General features: G+C 39.7%; 1 protein-coding gene across 7 annotated transcripts in view; it reads left to right on the forward strand.

The window, feature by feature from the left end:
• ATP2A3 (ATPase sarcoplasmic/endoplasmic reticulum Ca2+ transporting 3) overlaps positions 1-16,172 on the forward strand; it is a 143,196-nt gene extending 127,024 nt beyond the window's left edge. For 4 of the 7 annotated variants that reach the window (XM_083372617.1, XM_083372620.1, XM_083372619.1 and 1 more), the window contains 9 exons: positions 444-662; positions 1,114-1,449; positions 2,081-2,301; positions 2,984-3,186; positions 4,217-4,302; positions 5,491-5,624; positions 7,329-7,446; positions 8,285-8,402; positions 10,874-16,172. In XM_083372617.1, coding sequence (XP_083228743.1) covers positions 444-662; positions 1,114-1,449; positions 2,081-2,301; positions 2,984-3,186; positions 4,217-4,302; positions 5,491-5,624; positions 7,329-7,446; positions 8,285-8,402; positions 10,874-10,893 — 1,455 coding nt within the window. In that variant the 3' untranslated portion in view covers positions 10,894-16,172. Of the gene's footprint in view, positions 1-443; positions 663-1,113; positions 1,450-2,080; positions 2,302-2,983; positions 3,187-4,216; positions 4,303-5,490; positions 5,960-7,328; positions 7,447-8,284; positions 8,403-9,634; positions 9,673-10,873 lie in introns of those variants that run through there. The other 3 variants (XR_014493663.1, XM_083372618.1, XR_014493662.1) reach the window with 3 other exon arrangements.
• Positions 16,173-17,427: the final 1,255 nt, after the last annotated feature.

Here is a 17,427-nt window from a genome sequence, read left to right on the forward strand (position 1 = left end):
TTGTTCCACTGGTTAGTTGTTCTAACTGTCAGGAAGTTTCTCCTTAGTTCTAGGTTGCTTCTCTCCATGACTAGTTTCCATCCGTTGCTTCTTGTCCTGCTTTCATGTGCTTTGGAGAATAGCTTGACTCCCTCTTCTTTGTGGCAGCCCCTGAGATATTGGAACTCAATTCCAGCAACCGTTCCCTTTAAGATAGATTTTTTTTAACTTCCAAACACGTTGAATGCCATTAATTCCTTTACTACTCAGGTATTTACCAATTTCCTCTTTTCTAAGATGAATAAATGACATTAGACTAAAACTTTTGGAGAGATGGCAAAGCTTCACCCCATCCAAGATTTACAGGGTTTAAAATCACAGGGACATTTTGCATAAGTCACTAATAGTTTACCTGCTTGATCATCAGGGTCAGTTCAGACATTTCATTTCTTTTCTTTGTCAAGGGCGCTCCAGAAAGTGTCATTGAGCGCTGCAGTTATGTTCGTGTTGGGGTAAACCAAGTCCCTTTGACTTCTTCCATCAAAGAGAAGATCCTCTCCAAGATTCGGGAATGGGGTAGCGGCATCGACACTCTACGCTGCCTCGCCTTGGCCACGAGAGACCATCCACCTCGGAAAGAGGACATGCATCTAGATGACTCCAGCCAGTTTGTTAACTATGAAGTAAGTGAGGCTGGCTAGAGTGTGAGAATGTCTTTATTATAGGCCATATACAAGTAGTCCTCAATTTACAACCTTCATTTAGTGACTGTCCAAAGTTACAATGGCACTGGGAAAAGTGACTTTTTCACACTGATGACCCTTGCAGCATCCCCATGGTCACATGATCAAAATTTAGATGCTTGGCAACTGGCAGGTATTTAGGACAGTCTCCTAAAATCATGTAATTGCAGGGTTCCAAAATCATGTAATGACCTTCTGTAACCTTCTGACAAGCAAAGTCAATGGAGAAGCCAGATTCACTTAACAACTGTGCTACTAAGTTAACAACCATAGTGATTCACTTAACAACCTCCAGCCTTTTAGGATACAACATTTTCCCTAGATCCAAAGTTTAGAAAATAGCAAATCAAACATTGGAAAGATGTATTCCCCCACTCCCTTTTCCCTGCAGACGAAGTTGACCTTTGTTGGCTGCGTGGGAATGCTGGACCCTCCTCGGAAGGAAGTGGTGTCATCTATTGAAATGTGCAAGAAAGCGGGCATCCGTGTCATCATGATCACCGGAGATAACAAAGGAACAGCTGTGGCTATCTGCCGGAGGATTGGGATCTTCTCAGAGACTGAGGTGGTGACCGACAAAGCCTACACGGGCAGAGAATTTGACGATCTCTCACCAGAGGCCCAAAGCAATGCCTGCCGTTCAGCTCGATGCTTTGCCCGGGTAGAGCCTGCGCATAAGTCCAAGATAGTTGAATACTTACAGTCATTCAATGAAATCACAGCAATGGTGAGTTCAGACCATCCCTCTTCATCTTTTGATCCTCCAGATTTACTTAAGGATATTGGAAGATAGCAGGGCAATGTAGATGAAAAGCAAGATAGAATCAAATAATCAAATAGGTAAATAGGGTTGCATGTGTTCTTCAGGTTTCTTTCTCCTTCCTTGGATGAGAATCCATCATTGTCTAGTTGAACCTTGGCAACTTGAAGACTTCAACTTTATCATACTGGCTAGGGAATTCTGGGAGTTGAAGTCTACCCAACATCAACCTGCCAAGGTTTAGAAACACTGGTCTAGTCTTCACACCTATGTTGGACTTCAATTCCTAGAATTCTTAGGCATGTTGGCTGGGAATTTGGGAAATTCCTAATCCATCACATCTGGAGGGAACTAGGTAAGGAAAAACTAATATAAATGTACCTGGTTTAATAACACGTCAAAAATATATAGATAAGACTAGTAGAGAATTGTCCATCATTGCTATAAATATTGACAGTCTAAACTGAAGCTTTAGCTTTTGAGTTAATTTATCTTCTGTTTTTCTGGAGGCATCAGGCTGGCCAGTGTTGGAGACAGTTCCCAAACCAGACATTGGATTAGGCAAACCTTTGGGCAAAATTAACTTTATTTTCTCTAGACTGGTGACGGAGTGAACGATGCCCCTGCTCTGAAGAAAGCTGAAATTGGTATTGCAATGGGCTCTGGAACAGCAGTGGCCAAATCAGCTGCAGAAATGGTTTTGTCAGATGATAATTTTTCTACCATTGTGGCTGCTGTGGAGGAAGGCAGAGCTATTTACAACAATATGAAGCAGTTCATCCGCTACCTCATTTCTTCTAATGTTGGAGAAGTCGTTTGGTAAGAGCTTAAGGCAGCCCTGGTCAGAACAGAAAACAATGAAGGGTAGAGAAAGTAGTTATGGGATTGCAGATTTCATCAACAATAAATATTGGGTCTTCTGTGGAGTCCTTGGTGCTCTCTGAGCCAAGGACTCCACCATTCAACTTTGTGCCACATATATTCCATTGGAGATGGACATTTTGGTTGGAGATGGTAGGTGTGGGGTCCTGGAACACTAGGAGACTATATTTCCACCACCCCACATATAGTCAAGTGAGTTAAGAGGTAATTCTCTAGCACATCTGCTGGAAAATTTAACAGAAATAATAACAGACTACATCAAATATTGTTCTTAGGGGACATTCAGTTCTGATCTGAGAACCTCTGCTTTCATTCAGTATTGAAACCAAAAGGGTTCCATTTGAGCTGGGGCAAAGTTCAGTGAGGAAAACAGTCCCCAGGTGTGGGAGGCCAGGTGTGCACTTTATAATTGTGAAGAATTTCCCTAGATACCCTCGCAAAATGACTTTCAAAGTCTACATGCCCATTTACAAAGTCACTGTTGTGGTCAGTATGACTGATCACAAAGTCCCCATTTCAGAGATGAGGCTGAGAGCTCCAAAACTTGTCCAAAACCTAAGTAGAAGGTGGAAGGTGGCACCTGGAAAGGTCACAAAAATATATTGTATTCCATTTTCAGCATCTTCCTAACGGCCATCCTGGGCCTTCCTGAAGCTTTGATCCCAGTCCAGTTGCTTTGGGTGAACTTGGTGACTGATGGACTGCCGGCTACGGCCCTTGGTTTTAATCCTCCTGACCTTGACATCATGGATAAATTGCCCCGGAACCCTAGAGAACCTCTCATTAGTGGGTGGTTGTTCTTCCGCTACCTTGCAATTGGAGGTGAGAACATTTTTTATGCCTATTTTGGATGCCTTCCAGATGAGTGGATTTCAAATCCTAGAATGCTCTAGTCAGCATGGCTGTGCCTGGGAATTGTGGATTATGGAGGTAGCCTATATTAGGGAAGGCAATTTGATATGTACAAACAACAGCGGGCAAGTTACAGATTCATCCACACACCTTTTACCTGCCCCTTGTGAATATGCATGAATTAACTGTTTAGCCCCAGTATAGTTATTGGCCAGGGTGGAGTAACCTTTCAACACGTTTTTTGAGATACTAGAAAACCTGTGTCCCATTGGGTCATTGTTTCAGAGGTATTTCCTTACCTAAACAGAGAAAGAAAATGATCAAGAGGGGGCAAAAAAGCAATGGGAGCAGGAACAACTTCCAAATTCCTGACAGCTTCCTCACTGAGTTTCCTCGTGGGAATCTGTCAGGGAGCATCAGAAATCTTCTCCCTTCCTTTCCCTTCCCTTCCCAGGAGGCAGGTGAGTGGCTGCTACTGGGTGGGGGAGGGAATGAGGGGGTTGCGTGATTGACTGAGAAACTGTCACAGAACATTGAAACATAAACATTACAAAATGGCGGCAACAGCCTGGCAGGTGCCATTACCATTGAAGCAGCCACATGTTTCCAAATTTCATTCACTCGGGAGTTATGGGTCCCAGATTTGGACACATTCTTTACATTAGCCTATTTGAGGTACCTTAGTTCAAAAATTGTCGCCCTACGATGCATCATTTCACTCAGTTAAAGGTCATGGTAACAAGATAATAGCATATAGATTAAGAAATGAAACAGGTAACGTTTAAGCTGCTTAGATTCTTTGCTGAAGCAGGGTATAGATTGAATTAACAATGTCCAATGACCTTGGGCTTTTATTTGAAATATATCAGGTAGTGATGGTGGTTGGAATGTAGTTAGAACGGGTTGGGCTGGTTCCTGATCATAAGCATCATATAACAAAGACCAAAAAGCTATTTAGCTTGGTCCCATTCCTTTATTTAATTTTCCTTTTCCCTTGCAGTTTATGTGGGGTTTGCAACTGTAGGAGCGGCTACTTGGTGGTTCTTGTATGATGCGGAAGGACCTCAGGTTACCTTTTACCAACTGGTAAGTTAGAGATCTAAAGTGGAAAAAACGCAGTTTGCATCTTTATACCCTGCAGAAATGCGATACATGTTACATCGAGAGCCAAAAACGTTGCTTCAGAGTAATTGTGGACAGCATCAGGCTGAGGCTAGGAACAGGTATAGCTCCTCAAGGATGGGCCACACGTCCTCCAAAGGGCTATACCAGGGGTAGGCAACCTTGGCTCTTTTATGACTCGTGGACTTCAACTCCCAGAATCCCTGAGTCATAAAAGAGCCAAGGTTGCCTACCCCTGGGCTATATTGTCTTTTTGTCTTGAAGATATTGAAGGTGAAGATATTATCGTTAATTTATTTAGACAGCTGATATTACAGCATTATACTTTGAATATTTTTTTTAGTTTATTTTATTAAGCTTTTCCATGGGAATTCCTTTTTATTTCAAGGGAATTCATTCTTTCTATTCCAGTGGATTGTGGAAACAGCAGGAGTTTCCATAATGTAGGGAATGTTTATGGATATCACGGAGACAAAATTTACTAGTTGCATTAAAAAAAGGAAAACCATTAATTCTTACTTTTTCTAATGTCTAGAATATGATGCTTAGCCAATGTGTTTAGCCAATGTGACAAATCTCACACAGAGCAAGAAAGCATCCCTGTAGCATCTAAAAATCAAACACTGACTTTTTGTGTTAACACAGAACAGGGGTTCTTGATGTTAAATTGTGGAAACCTTCCAAGAGAATTATAATTTTACTTTATTCAGATTTAGAGAGGCTATTACATTTTGTTTTTCTGTTCCATATGTTTTCAGAGTTATTTGGCTTTGTAAAATCTTTAGATTTATAACTTGAGTTTTCTTCCTATAGGACCTGAGTGCAATATACATGGCACAGCTTCTTAGCTTTTGAAAAGATGATAGTATTTTTCTGTTGCTTGTAATATTTGCTGCGTGCTGAGGTTTATGTTTTTATTTATTACGCTCTATGGACTTCAACTGGCTTGTGATAAAAAGATCAAGATCACAATATAAAATACCCCAAGTTTTCATTAAAATGATAATAAAATTCCTCCTGTAGGACTATCCCCAGCACTAAAAGTCTTTGTACCACTGCAAGCTTTAGAAGATTTTAATCTCCGAGCCACAACTCACAGCAGTCTTCACACTGAGCCTTATGGTCGTTTGTTTTTTGTTTTTTTGCCTACAGAGAAACTTCATGAGATGCACAGAAGACAACCCCATCTTTGAAGGCATTGATTGTGAAATCTTCGAATCCCGTTATCCAACTACCATGGCACTCTCAGTTCTGGTGACAATTGAGATGTGCAACGCACTAAACAGGTTCAGTGTCACCAGCTGGGTGTTTCTTAGAGAAGAAAAGCAACAGACTGACCCTGGTTTCATTTTTTAAAAAGGGATTGATAATACGGAGTGCAGGATTTAGAGTGCAGCTCTTCCAAGAAAAATTGGTGCTTTTTCAGGAGGTATCTGGACTTCCTCGGTTTTTCTTTGAAGACGTTTCGCTTCTCATCCAAGAAGCTTCTTGGATGAGAAGTGAAACATCTTCAAAGAAAACCGAGGAAGTCCAGTGGCCTCCTGAAAAAACACCTTTGGGACAACCACGACCTGGATGACTGAGAATCTCCATAGACCTCTTGAAGCTGACAACGTGTTTTGTGAGTGCATCTCAGTACTTAATCAAAACAAACTATCCATAGATAATTTTCTTCCGTGGCATAAATTCTAAAAATCACTGCCAGTCCAATCACTGGAGAAAGTCATGTCAGCAGCAGGTTATGGAGTGCAGTGGAGTGCAAAGACAGCAAACTTTTTTTTTTATTGAAAAGTTTTATCATACATTTTATCTTTAACAATCCCCCCTACCCCTCCCCTATCCCTCCCTCCCTACCCCTCCCCCCTCCCCTCCCCCCCGACTTCCCAGAGCTAAGTACAAGGTATAAAAAACCAAAAAAAACCAATCATAAACATCCATATGCTAACAACCATAAACTCTGAGATCTATCTCTCTCTAGCTCATATAGGATAACTACAAACACTATTAATATAAGATATATAAAAAAAGAGAAAAGAAAAAAAGGAGAAAAAAAAGGAAGACTTATTCAAATGCTACATGAAACTTCTTAGTCCCATATTTGTTCTGGATATACTCAATCCATTTTCTCCACTCCATAATATAACGTTCTTGCGAGTGATCTTTCAAATAAGCCGAGATCTTTGCCATCTCTGCCAGGTCAGAAACCTTTAAAGTCCATTCTAAAGACAGCAAACTTTTATTTCACTTGTGCTTGTTTCTTGGTTTATCTCTTGGGTATTTTATTGCCAGGGATGGGGTGAAATGCTGGTGGAGTTTTCTGCCCAATTAACTTGCCAGGGTATTGAATGTGTCTTGTAAGGTCAGTGGAATTTGTCTACAACATAGGTTGGATGACTACAGATGTGACCTTTTTTAAATAATTATGTAGCATCTGTGTGCTTTGTATGGTTGTAGGTGTTGAGCCATCAACTTTGGATAGCATACAAACAATCCTTGACTTATATGAACACAATTAGAACCAGAATTTCTTTTCCTAGGCAAAGTGGCTTTTAAGTGAGTCATGCCTGATTTTATTACCTGTTTTGCTACGATTATTAAGTTAATCACTACAGTTGTTAAATGAATCATGTGGTCAAGAAGTAAATCCAGCTTGCTCCATTGGCTTCCTTTGTGGCAAGCTGGCTGGGAAAATTGCAAATGGCAATCACTTGATCTGGGACACTGCAACCACCTGAATTTTGATCCCCATATGATCATGGGGATGCTGCGATAGTCATAAGTGTGAGGACTGATCGAAAGTCAATTTTTTTCAGCATAACTTTGAATAATCAATAAACAAATGGTTGCAAGTCAAGAGCTACCAGTAATCGCAATTGCTTAGAACTGTCCCCCTTGCCTCAAATGACATAGAGAGAACGTATTGTGTATGTAGATGCCTTCAGAATGCTAAGGAATTGGGGATGCCTGATTAGTTTCTGTCTCCCCTACAGTGTGTCTGAAAACCAGTCACTGCTCAGGATGCCTCCCTGGCTGAACATCTGGCTCCTGGGAGCCATTGTCATATCTATGGCTCTGCATTTCCTGATTCTGTACGTGAAGCCGTTGCCTGTAAGTAAAGTCCCTTGTGGCCAAATTGGATTTAGAAGGATCTTACTGAGCCATATCCTGCCTCCACTGCTCTCTTTGGATTCCTGGTGGCAACAGTGGGCAATGTTGGTCTCAGGATCCCAGAAGCAGGATATCTGATCACAGTTGGGGGAATTCAGGTACCAACATTGCCAAAACTCGGCAGTAAGGCTCCCTCCCTTTTTGAAGCAGCAAACACACGAAAAGAGAACCTAAAGCAGTCTTTCTCAACCTTGGCAAATTTAAGAATATAGACTTCAAGTCCCAGATTCCCCAGGCTGACTGGGGAATTCTGGGAAGTGAAGTCCACCAGTCTTAAAATAAGGTTGAGAAACATTGGTCTGAAACAACAAAATAACGTAAAAATGCAAATGAACCCTGGCTGCACCCAGTTTTGGGTAGCCCACGCCTCTTCCCCCAAATGTTAGATGTGGCTCCTGATTCCAAAATTTTGCCTATCTTGAAATTTCTTGGTATTTCAGCAAGGCTGGGTGTCTTCAGGTTTTTCCTCTCTTGGAACGCTATAGAAGCAACAACATTCCTAGACTGAGCTTTGAAGGTAGTAATAGCAATATACTGCTTCATAGTGCTTTACAGCCCTCTAAGTGATTTACAAAGTCAGCATTTTGTCCACAACAATCTGGGTTCTCTTTTTACCAACCGTGGAAGGATGGAAGGCTGAGTCAACCTTCCACCGGTAAGAATCGAACTGCTGGCAGTCAGCAGAATTAGCCTGCAATACTGCATTCTAACCACTGCGCCATCATGGCTCTTGAAGTAAGGTAAAGGATGTAATCCACATCATTTTCTTATCTTGCAGCTGATCTTTCAGGTGACTCCACTTAGCTGGCCTCAATGGGAGATCGTGCTGCAAATCTCTTTGCCAGTTATCTTGCTGGATGAAGGCTTGAAGTATCTCTCCCGTAACCATTTAGATGGTGAGTGCCCTTGCGGCTAGATTGCCCATCAGCTTTGTGACTTGTTAATTGTGTTGATGTAGGGCGCAGCTTGAACTGCAAAAGTAGAAGACACCCTGTAAAATAAATACCGAAGCCCAAACCTTCCTGATTTAATTAAGATAATATCTTAAATTATAGTCTTCTGCCAGCATCAATTTCCAGAGCAATGAAATTCATTTATTTGTTTGTTTGTTTATTTATTAAATGTATTTGCCGCTCACCTCGTATCCAACTCTGGGTGGCTTAAAACATAAAAGCATTAAAAAAACATTAAAATCATCAGTCATAGAAGCACAGCAGATAAAATCATGAACAAATACAAACCATTAACACCAGGTGAGAAAGGAAGGAGCCAGACACACAGGGTGGGGAGATGGGATTAAGTTTTAGTTAATCAACCACCTCCAGTATGAAGTTCCCCCATTGGGTCCCCAAGTCATCTGGCAAGGCCGGGTCTTAAGGCCCTTATGTAACGTCAGGAGGGTGGGGCCAATCTCACCTCAGGGGATAAAATGTTCCAGACCGCAAGAGCTCCAGCAGAGAAGCGCTTTCTCCTGGACCCCCCCCCCCGCTGAAATAACTAAAGACATGGGATGGGGAAACATTGATTAATACCAGCCAGCAGTAATTCTTACAAGAAAGCAACTAAAGAATGATAATCCTCATTAAACAACTGCTAATTCAACAACTGTTCAAAGTTATAATGGCCTTAGAACTGGTCCTTAAAGTTGCAGCCACTGCAGCGTCCCTGTTGTCATGTGATCACAATTCAGGCAATTGGCAATTGGCTCACCTTTACAACAGTCGCAGCATCCCTCAGTCACATGATCACCATTTGCCAACTTCACAGCCGACTTCCAACAAGCAAAGTCAGTGGGGAAGCTTGCAGGAGGTTATAAGTCACAGTCATGTAATGTTGTGCTTAACAACCACATAAGATTTGCTTAACAACCACAACCAGAACTGCCACAACGGCTGTTGTAAGTTGATACAGTCACATGACACCATGCTTTTTGAATCTGTCGCTTAGCAACAGAGTTCCTGTCCTCATTTGCCATTGTTAAGCAAGGACTATCTGTAAGTTATTCAGCTGGCATTTTAAAAGGTCTGGTAAAATTAAATGATACTTAAATGGCAAGGCTCTCCTTAGAGGGAGAACTTAGAGAATGGGAAAAGTTTATGTAGGACTCTCACATACATTTTCTCTACAGGTAGTTCATGACTTAATGACCACAACTGACCCCAAATTGTGAGTTTTGTTCCATTTTATGACCTTTCTTGCCACTTGTGAATGTGTCATGTGAATCCCTGCAATTGTTAAGTTAGCAACACGGTTGTTAAGTGAATCTGGATTCCCCATTGACTTTGCTTGTCAGAAGGTTGCAAAAGTTGATCCCATGACCCCAGGACACTGCAAGCATCATAAATATGAGCCAGTTGCCAAGCTTCTGAATTTTGTTCACGTGGCCATGGGGATGTTGCAAAGGTTGCAAGTGTGAAAACCAGTCAAAACTCACTTTTTTCACTGACATTGTAACTTTGAATGTCACTAAATGAACTTTTGGAAGTTAAGGACAACCTGTATATGAGATAAGATGTGTTTGTGTGTAGTACATTTGGAGGAATTGTGTAAATCTCCAAGATTTACAGAAGAACCTCAGACTGAGAACAATCCAGACATCAAAATCTTAGTTTTTGCATTTTAGTAATACATTACTTTTGTCCCATTTGTAGAACCAAATTAAGAAAGAATTTAGAGCACTTTCCAGCACTAGAGGGTTCTGCAAGGAGTTTGTGGCCCTTAATGTTTCCCATTAAGGGACGCGGTGGCTCAGTGAGTTAGGACGCTGAGCTTGTCGATCGGAAGGTCGGCAGTTTGGCGGGTCGAATCCCGAGTGCCGCATAACAGAGTGAGCGCCTGTTACTCGTCCCAGCTTCTGCCAACCTAGCAGTTCGAAAGCACGTAAAAATGCAAGTAGAAAAATAGGGACCACTACGGTGGGAAGGTAACAGCGTTCCGTGCGCCTTTGGAGTCTAGTCATGCCGGCCACATGACCACGGAGACGTCCTCGGACAAGCGCTGGCTCTTTGGCTTTGAAACGGAGATGAGCACCGGCCCCTAGAGTCGGAAATGACTAGCACGCATGTGCGGGGGAACCTTTACCTTTACCTAATGTTTCCCATCCTTATCAAGTTAGTTATCTTGAGATAGTGACTGCTTCATCTATCGCATTAAATCATGATTTGTTCAGCTATAATTCACCAAGCAAACAAAAGTAACTAGGTTCACAGCATACATTATTCCAAAACTTTAGGGCATAAAGTTTGAATCTATTTCAGATGATAAAAATGTTTTCTACAAAGAAACTGTTTTCTTTTGTTATTGAAAAGAAAAGTCAGTGCAAGCATTAATTAATTTTTAAAATGTTGTTTCCTGTCCCTATCTCCAGGCAAAGAGATCAAGGAATGACCAGCACAAAAGAAACTCAGTTTCTCCGCAAAATAAATCATAAACTCTTACCTGGGACTAAAGAAATTGCATGCTTGCATTTCCAAAAGACATCAAGGAATATGCATGTTTTTGAAGTCTCGGACTTAATGCGGGTGAATTGTCAAAAGAAATGAAAAACTGATAATTTTTGTTTTGTTTTTATTTTTACTTTTGTTATGTAGCTGGATTTTTTTCCCCTGTATATAGTTGTGCAAATACTGGACAGTTAAATTATGGCTGGGGAGGGGAGGGTAAAGTTTGCTCTTTAATGGAGGCAAAACTTTAGATGTCTGCTTCTGAAGATTTAATTCCTTTTTTTTAATCTTTCTTTTTTTGGCACTCTAAGAACTGCATTTTTCTCTAGAAACAAATTGTTTCTGGGATATTCTTTGGTTCCTGTCAGAAGTAGCCACTGGTGGGTTGAATCTATCCTTCACCAACAAGACCCTCTTTGACATAGTCCTGTCAGGTTTTATTGGAGATAGAAAATACCACATGACGTGAGGTAGCCTATCAGATTTTTTTGAGAAATATGTTTGACCACCCAATTGGCTACTGTATATTCATCATATCTTACTGGAGACTGGCTGCTGAAATCATGCTTGGCTTTGCGTAGAGGCCTACATTCTAGAATTTGAACATGGCTACAATGCTTGTGCTTGCAGGCATATGACAAAGAGGGCAGAAAAGCTCAACATACCCTTAACCATCTACTTCTGCTATGTTTTGTTCTTGTGGGAAATGTTTTCTCCACCATTTTTTTCAGAGCTTTATTGTGTGGAGGAGGATCTCCGGCTTCTTCTATACCAGAAAGCTGAATTCATCAGTAAAGATCCAGTGTGGAAAGCTGGTATTTTGAAAGAAAGATTCTAGTCTGGCCATTTCTCTATCAAAACCCCACTTTGTATATAAGATATTGCCCTGAGACAGATCTACCCATGTTTACGTGACTGTGGACCATAAATACAGTATATGGAGATGTCTCATTAGAAGTCAATTCATTGATCCATTTATTGCAGGTGTGTCAATCCGCAGCCACATGCAACCCTGGACAACTAGAAACACAGCCCCATAAGATCATAAACTTTTAATATTATTATGTGATTTTTAGCAATATTTTATATACAGTAACTATATTACATGTTTTGTATGCTGCCCAAGACATTCAGTGCGGCTCAGGCAAGCCAAAAGGTTGGACACCTATATTTTAGCCTATCTGACTGGTAGCACAAATCTGTGGGTTATCGTTTTTCTCACTTGCTGCCTGAAATCTTTGTAAATGGAGATATTGGAGGTGGAATCTCTGCATGTCTACAAAAAAACTGAAATATTTTGCCACTGAACTGAAAAGCTACCTTTGGGTAAACTAATGAGTCATCTTGGCTAGTACTGTATTAGTTTCTATGTGAACTATCCAGAGTAGCTTTCAAATATATAATTGGGGTGCCATAAGATCAGAATAATCATAATAATTACTTCCTAACAAAGGGACAGCATGATTTAAGTGTCAACATTCCCTCTGTATAGTTTGTTCTTAACAGATCTCTCAAGAAGAAAAGCTGTCAAGCAAACCAAGAGTCTTGCACTGAAAAGGGTCCAGATAACATTCATGGATGATATGGTAAAAGACAGAGCAATTCTGACTCTCCATATCCTAAGAGACACAGGACATTTATGCACTTTAGCTTGTGGTCTTTGAAGATTTAAGGGGCGCAAATGTCTTCATTTGGGGCAAGAGTATGCATTCTCATTAGTTAACAAACCTGGCTGATTTTCAGGCCAGGGGCCCAGAACTGTGATCTGTGTAACCCATAACTCTTACAGCTGTAAAAGGGAAGATTTGATGGCATGGGTGCCTGACTTTAATTTCTGACCATGGATTTCCATGGAAAGCTTCACACTTCAGGTGGGTTATTCTCACAACAGCAGCAGATTTAGGTATGTGGAGAATCTTAAGTGATGAATCCCAGTGAGATGTGATTTCAGAAAGGTCATCTTGAAAGTTGTTTTTGCAACATGGCCAAGGGTTTTTTCCCCCCAGGAAAAAAAGGTAGTCCCACAGTCATATAAACATGAAGTGTGGCTCTCCTGCCTGACAGCTTTTTTTTAAAAAAAACAGTACCTAAGAGCAGATGATGATTATGGAGGAGGAGGAGAAGAATTGTTAGAGTTCTCTCTCACCTTTTCTCCACTATTACAAGACCGCTTACCTGAGCTTCTCAATTTTACTCTTTGAGGGGCTGGGCTGGGCTGAGGGATAATGATTATCCCAAAGTCAAGCTTCCATGATTGAGGGGGACTACGCCAACTTCATACACGTCCAGTGTCCTAAAGGTGCTTTTCAAGAGGCAACTGGACTTTCTTTGTTTTTCCTTGAAGATGTTTCGCTTCTTCAGCTCAGTTCAGCTTCTTGGATGAGAAGCTAAGCGTCCTCAAGGAAAAGCAAAAGAAAGTCCAGTCGCCTCTTGAAAAAAACACTTTTGGGACAGTCATGACCTGGATGAATGAGAATCTCCATAGATATTTAATCTATGTCCAGTGTATGTTGAGTTCACTTCTCTTTTTTTGCGCACAAGAATTGGTTTTTTAAATGAGCATAATTCTAAAGGCAGGTAGCTTTAGAGGACTCTAAAGGCTTTTTCCCACAGCTGTTGAAATGCTTCCCACCCATATCTGAGTCAGCAGAAAACAGGCAAAATATTGACTGACTGTCTTTCCTCTTTTTTTCCCCTCACTGGCAATCATCTGCTTTCCTGGAAAATGAGGATTGATAAAGCTTCCCCGAGTAGGGAAGAAAATGCAACTTTAGCAGCACTGTATCTAAGGATGGTTTAAGAATATGTCATGGGGGCTGGGAATAAGATTCCGACAACATCAAGGGGACAGGACATATTTATGTAAGAGGAGAAAAGCTCCAATCTTCTTTCCTTATTTGTTTTTCTGCTTCCAAGTTCTTATGGTTATTGGCTGTCACATGTTTTGGCTTATTGAAATAGATGCTTCCTGAGGCTACTTAATATATTGAGCTTTAAAGGTATGTTTGCACTGTGCATTTAAGCCGACTTCAATCTTTCTTTATTCTCACTTTTGATCTACAAACACCTGGAAAATGAAATATGACAGAGCAGCAGAGGAAGAAATTTTCTGCACACTGCAGAGCTTCTATTCCTTGTATTATTTGTCTTTGTGTGATTGGTTTGCTTGCTTGCTTATTTCTCTGAGGGGATGAGATTGAGTTTACATAAGTTTTATTCCACAGTAAATGTGCTTTCTGTGTTACTGAATGGGGAGGGGGCAGTTAATCATGAAGCCAGCAAGGCATCATAGGAATATAGATATTTGCAGTGCCAACTCAGGGAACTTTGTCTGCCACTTCCATGTGTCCTGTATGTGGGCAAAGGTTTGCCTTGAAGTATTTGGAGTTCTATCATAGAGGTCTTTCATAATTGTGCATCATTCCTTTTGAAGAAGAAGATTGTGTATACATGCTGTATGAAGCTTCCATCTCCTGACATTGTTTTCTTTTGTTTTTTAAAAAAATGGTGTCTTGAACTATTGAGACACATTTCAAACATTTCCTATCAGTCTTCTTAATAACAGCAGTAAGGATCCAGGAAGTTATTTCAAGCAGGGCAGGCGTATCCATGGGGTGCAGAGGGATTAAAAAAGAAAAATTAAGTTGGTGGTTATGATTCCTCCACTTTTGGGCCCGGGGATTTAACATGAATGTGTAACCGTCTTCTTGGTTCTTTTTAACTCTCACCATCTCTTTCAGTTGCCCCTGGAGCAAAGGGCAGAATTGTGAATTGTGCATAAGTGTGAAGGCATTTAGTCAAATGTTCAATAAAAAATTTTGGTAGATAAAGTTTCCTAATCCCTCTACGTCTTTGTTAATAAAAGCTGTATTTGGTGAGATCTACATCTGTCATGCAATAAGAAATTAAAATCACAGGCATGTTCAAGACACAAAAGCACTGCTTCAAAAGGTGATGCCACCTGTTGAATATGTTGTGTTTCTGATCCTAATATCTTTCTTTTGGTAACCTTGTTCATCTTCCAGCAGTTTTAAACCATCTTGTCTGGAGCAGGGATGACTTCTATTCCCAAAGGGCCCGTTTCTTTTGAAAATCAAAACTGGAGAATCTTTTTGCAGTTCTCCTTGTATCTAACGTTTTCAGCATCTTCTCTAACAACAAGAAAACCTACAGTCCCCGATAAAGTCCCTATGATACTTAACCCAGTATCCAATATGGACAACATGTTATATATTTGTTTGTTGCCATGCATCTATATTCCGGGAAATATGTCTCTTTGTACATAGGCTGAATAGAGATGGATAAACTTGTCACTTCTGATTTTGTTTGGTTTCTTTTTCTTGCTGTAGTATCATGTTTATTTCACCTTGATGAATAATTTTAATTAAAATGCCATAAGAACATTTTTGTACACTTTTTCCCCAATATGCATGTTTTTGCACATATTTTCTTAAATTGCTGGACTGCATCAAAATCTTTGGGAATGTGCAAATATTGACATTTTTGACATTATGGTTTGTGTCTGGGTGGGGAAAGTATATATTTATGCTGTAAACTGAAGAGATTTTTCTTCCATTCTTATTGAATGCCACTGTCCATGTGATGTTTGCAAGATTGAATGATCTCCGTTTCCACAATTCAAGGTTGTTTTTTTAAAAAAAAATTAGCTAAAAATTTGACAAAGTCCTGAAATTGTTATCTATTTAAAAGAAAGAGAGCCCACATTTTCAGCTAATTCACAGATATTATTTAAGATGATAATTCTTTAGAAACCACATGCCACCTTTCTTCCTTATCACCAGCATTGTATAAAATAAAATATTTCCAAGGTGGGGAACTTTGCTAAGTCTTTGGGAATGTATAGATTTAAATATACTACTGAGCTGGTTGAGCTGTACAGAAAAACCTTGCATGAAATATTGTTAATGTATTTAATATATACTTGTAATCAAGAAGTTTTAATATGAAGCTTTGGGGAAAAGATCACCTTTATAGATACGTGTGGTTACCAGAAAGTTTTAAGAAACAGAAAGAAAACATATTCTTCACTTTCTAAATGTGTCATGTTTCCTTTGTTCTATTGGTGAAATCTTTGGCTTTTCAGTAATTTTTTTCAGAATAATTAATCCTACTTTTCAGTCCCTCTTCCCCCCCATCCCCACACACCCATGATGTTCATTTTCAGAAATTCAACTCCTCTCTAATAAAAGGTTTACCAAACTATCAACAGTGAAAAACTGCTACAAGGATTTTTTTTCTGCTTTATAGTAAAAACTTTATCCAATGAATAAATGATTACAGAAATTCATAATTCCAATCTATTTTGTGGTGCAATGATCCCACCTCGAGTGCTGGGTCCATGAGGATTCTGAAAAGTTCAAGCTTCTGTTAAAATCAATTAACACAGCTTGGAATGGGTCCAAGGTTCTGGATCCATTGATATCAATTTTTCAAACCATAATTAATAAACTGTTAGGCATTCAAATAAATCCCACAACAAGGATTTGTTCAAATGTTACCAGCATTTTGAGGAAGCTAACAAGAGGGACACTGAACACAGAGGGGAAAAAATACTATTAATGTGAAATACATACACATGTATAAGTTGTATAAACCTTAATGCTTAGCAGTAGAACAGTTCACCTGAGGTATACATTATAGAGCAATTCTTTAGGAAGAGAACTCTGGGTGTGAAAGTTATCTGATTACACAAATTATTTAAGAAAATTAACACACGGACTGTGAACAGCTCCAAAGGAATTTTTACAAACTGGTGTATGAATATTAAAATAGTAAAAGTGGTTCAGTGTTAAAGCCTGGGCAAAATGTACATACTGTATCTATTTAGCAGATCTCCAACAGACTCAACAATTATGCAGTAACAAGTATTATTAATTATAATATTAGTAACAAGTGTTTGGGACTCGATTCCTCTTCAAGTTGGAATCAGTTACCACATAGCATACCTACAGATTCATTAAAGTCTTGAAAGCAGAGAAAACACATATATGATTTGTATATAAGACAAACTTGATAGAATAGCTATTATTGTAGAAGTCGCAAACAACACTCAGAGGACTGAAAAAAATGGTGAAATTCACTAGAGACAAACACCAAGCTTTCATTTAAGAAAAATAAATCCAAAGAGCAGATATAGGGTAGGGAATACCTGACTTGCCAACAGCATCTGTAAAAAAAGCATGGGATTTAATTAATTAATTGGAAATTAGTTACAGTAGTTGATTGTTTTGGGACAGCAAAATACAATTTAAAACTTCCCTGCCAACATAAGTAGAAAAATAACATTTTATCTCATTTTTTTATCTTTTTCACACATGGGTATCTTAGACCTGGGAAGCATTACATTTTGACTCTTATTTACATAGAGGACTAGTTGATGATGAACAATTAAATACAGTTAAAGGAGAATATTTGTAACTCGGTTGAAATGAGGGGTCCTTGGTGCTCTCTGAGCTTG

The sequence above is a fragment of the Vipera ursinii genome, assembly GCF_947247035.1.
Source record: "Vipera ursinii genome assembly, chromosome: 1".
In the NCBI taxonomy this organism is placed as follows: Eukaryota; Metazoa; Chordata; class Lepidosauria; order Squamata; family Viperidae; genus Vipera; species Vipera ursinii.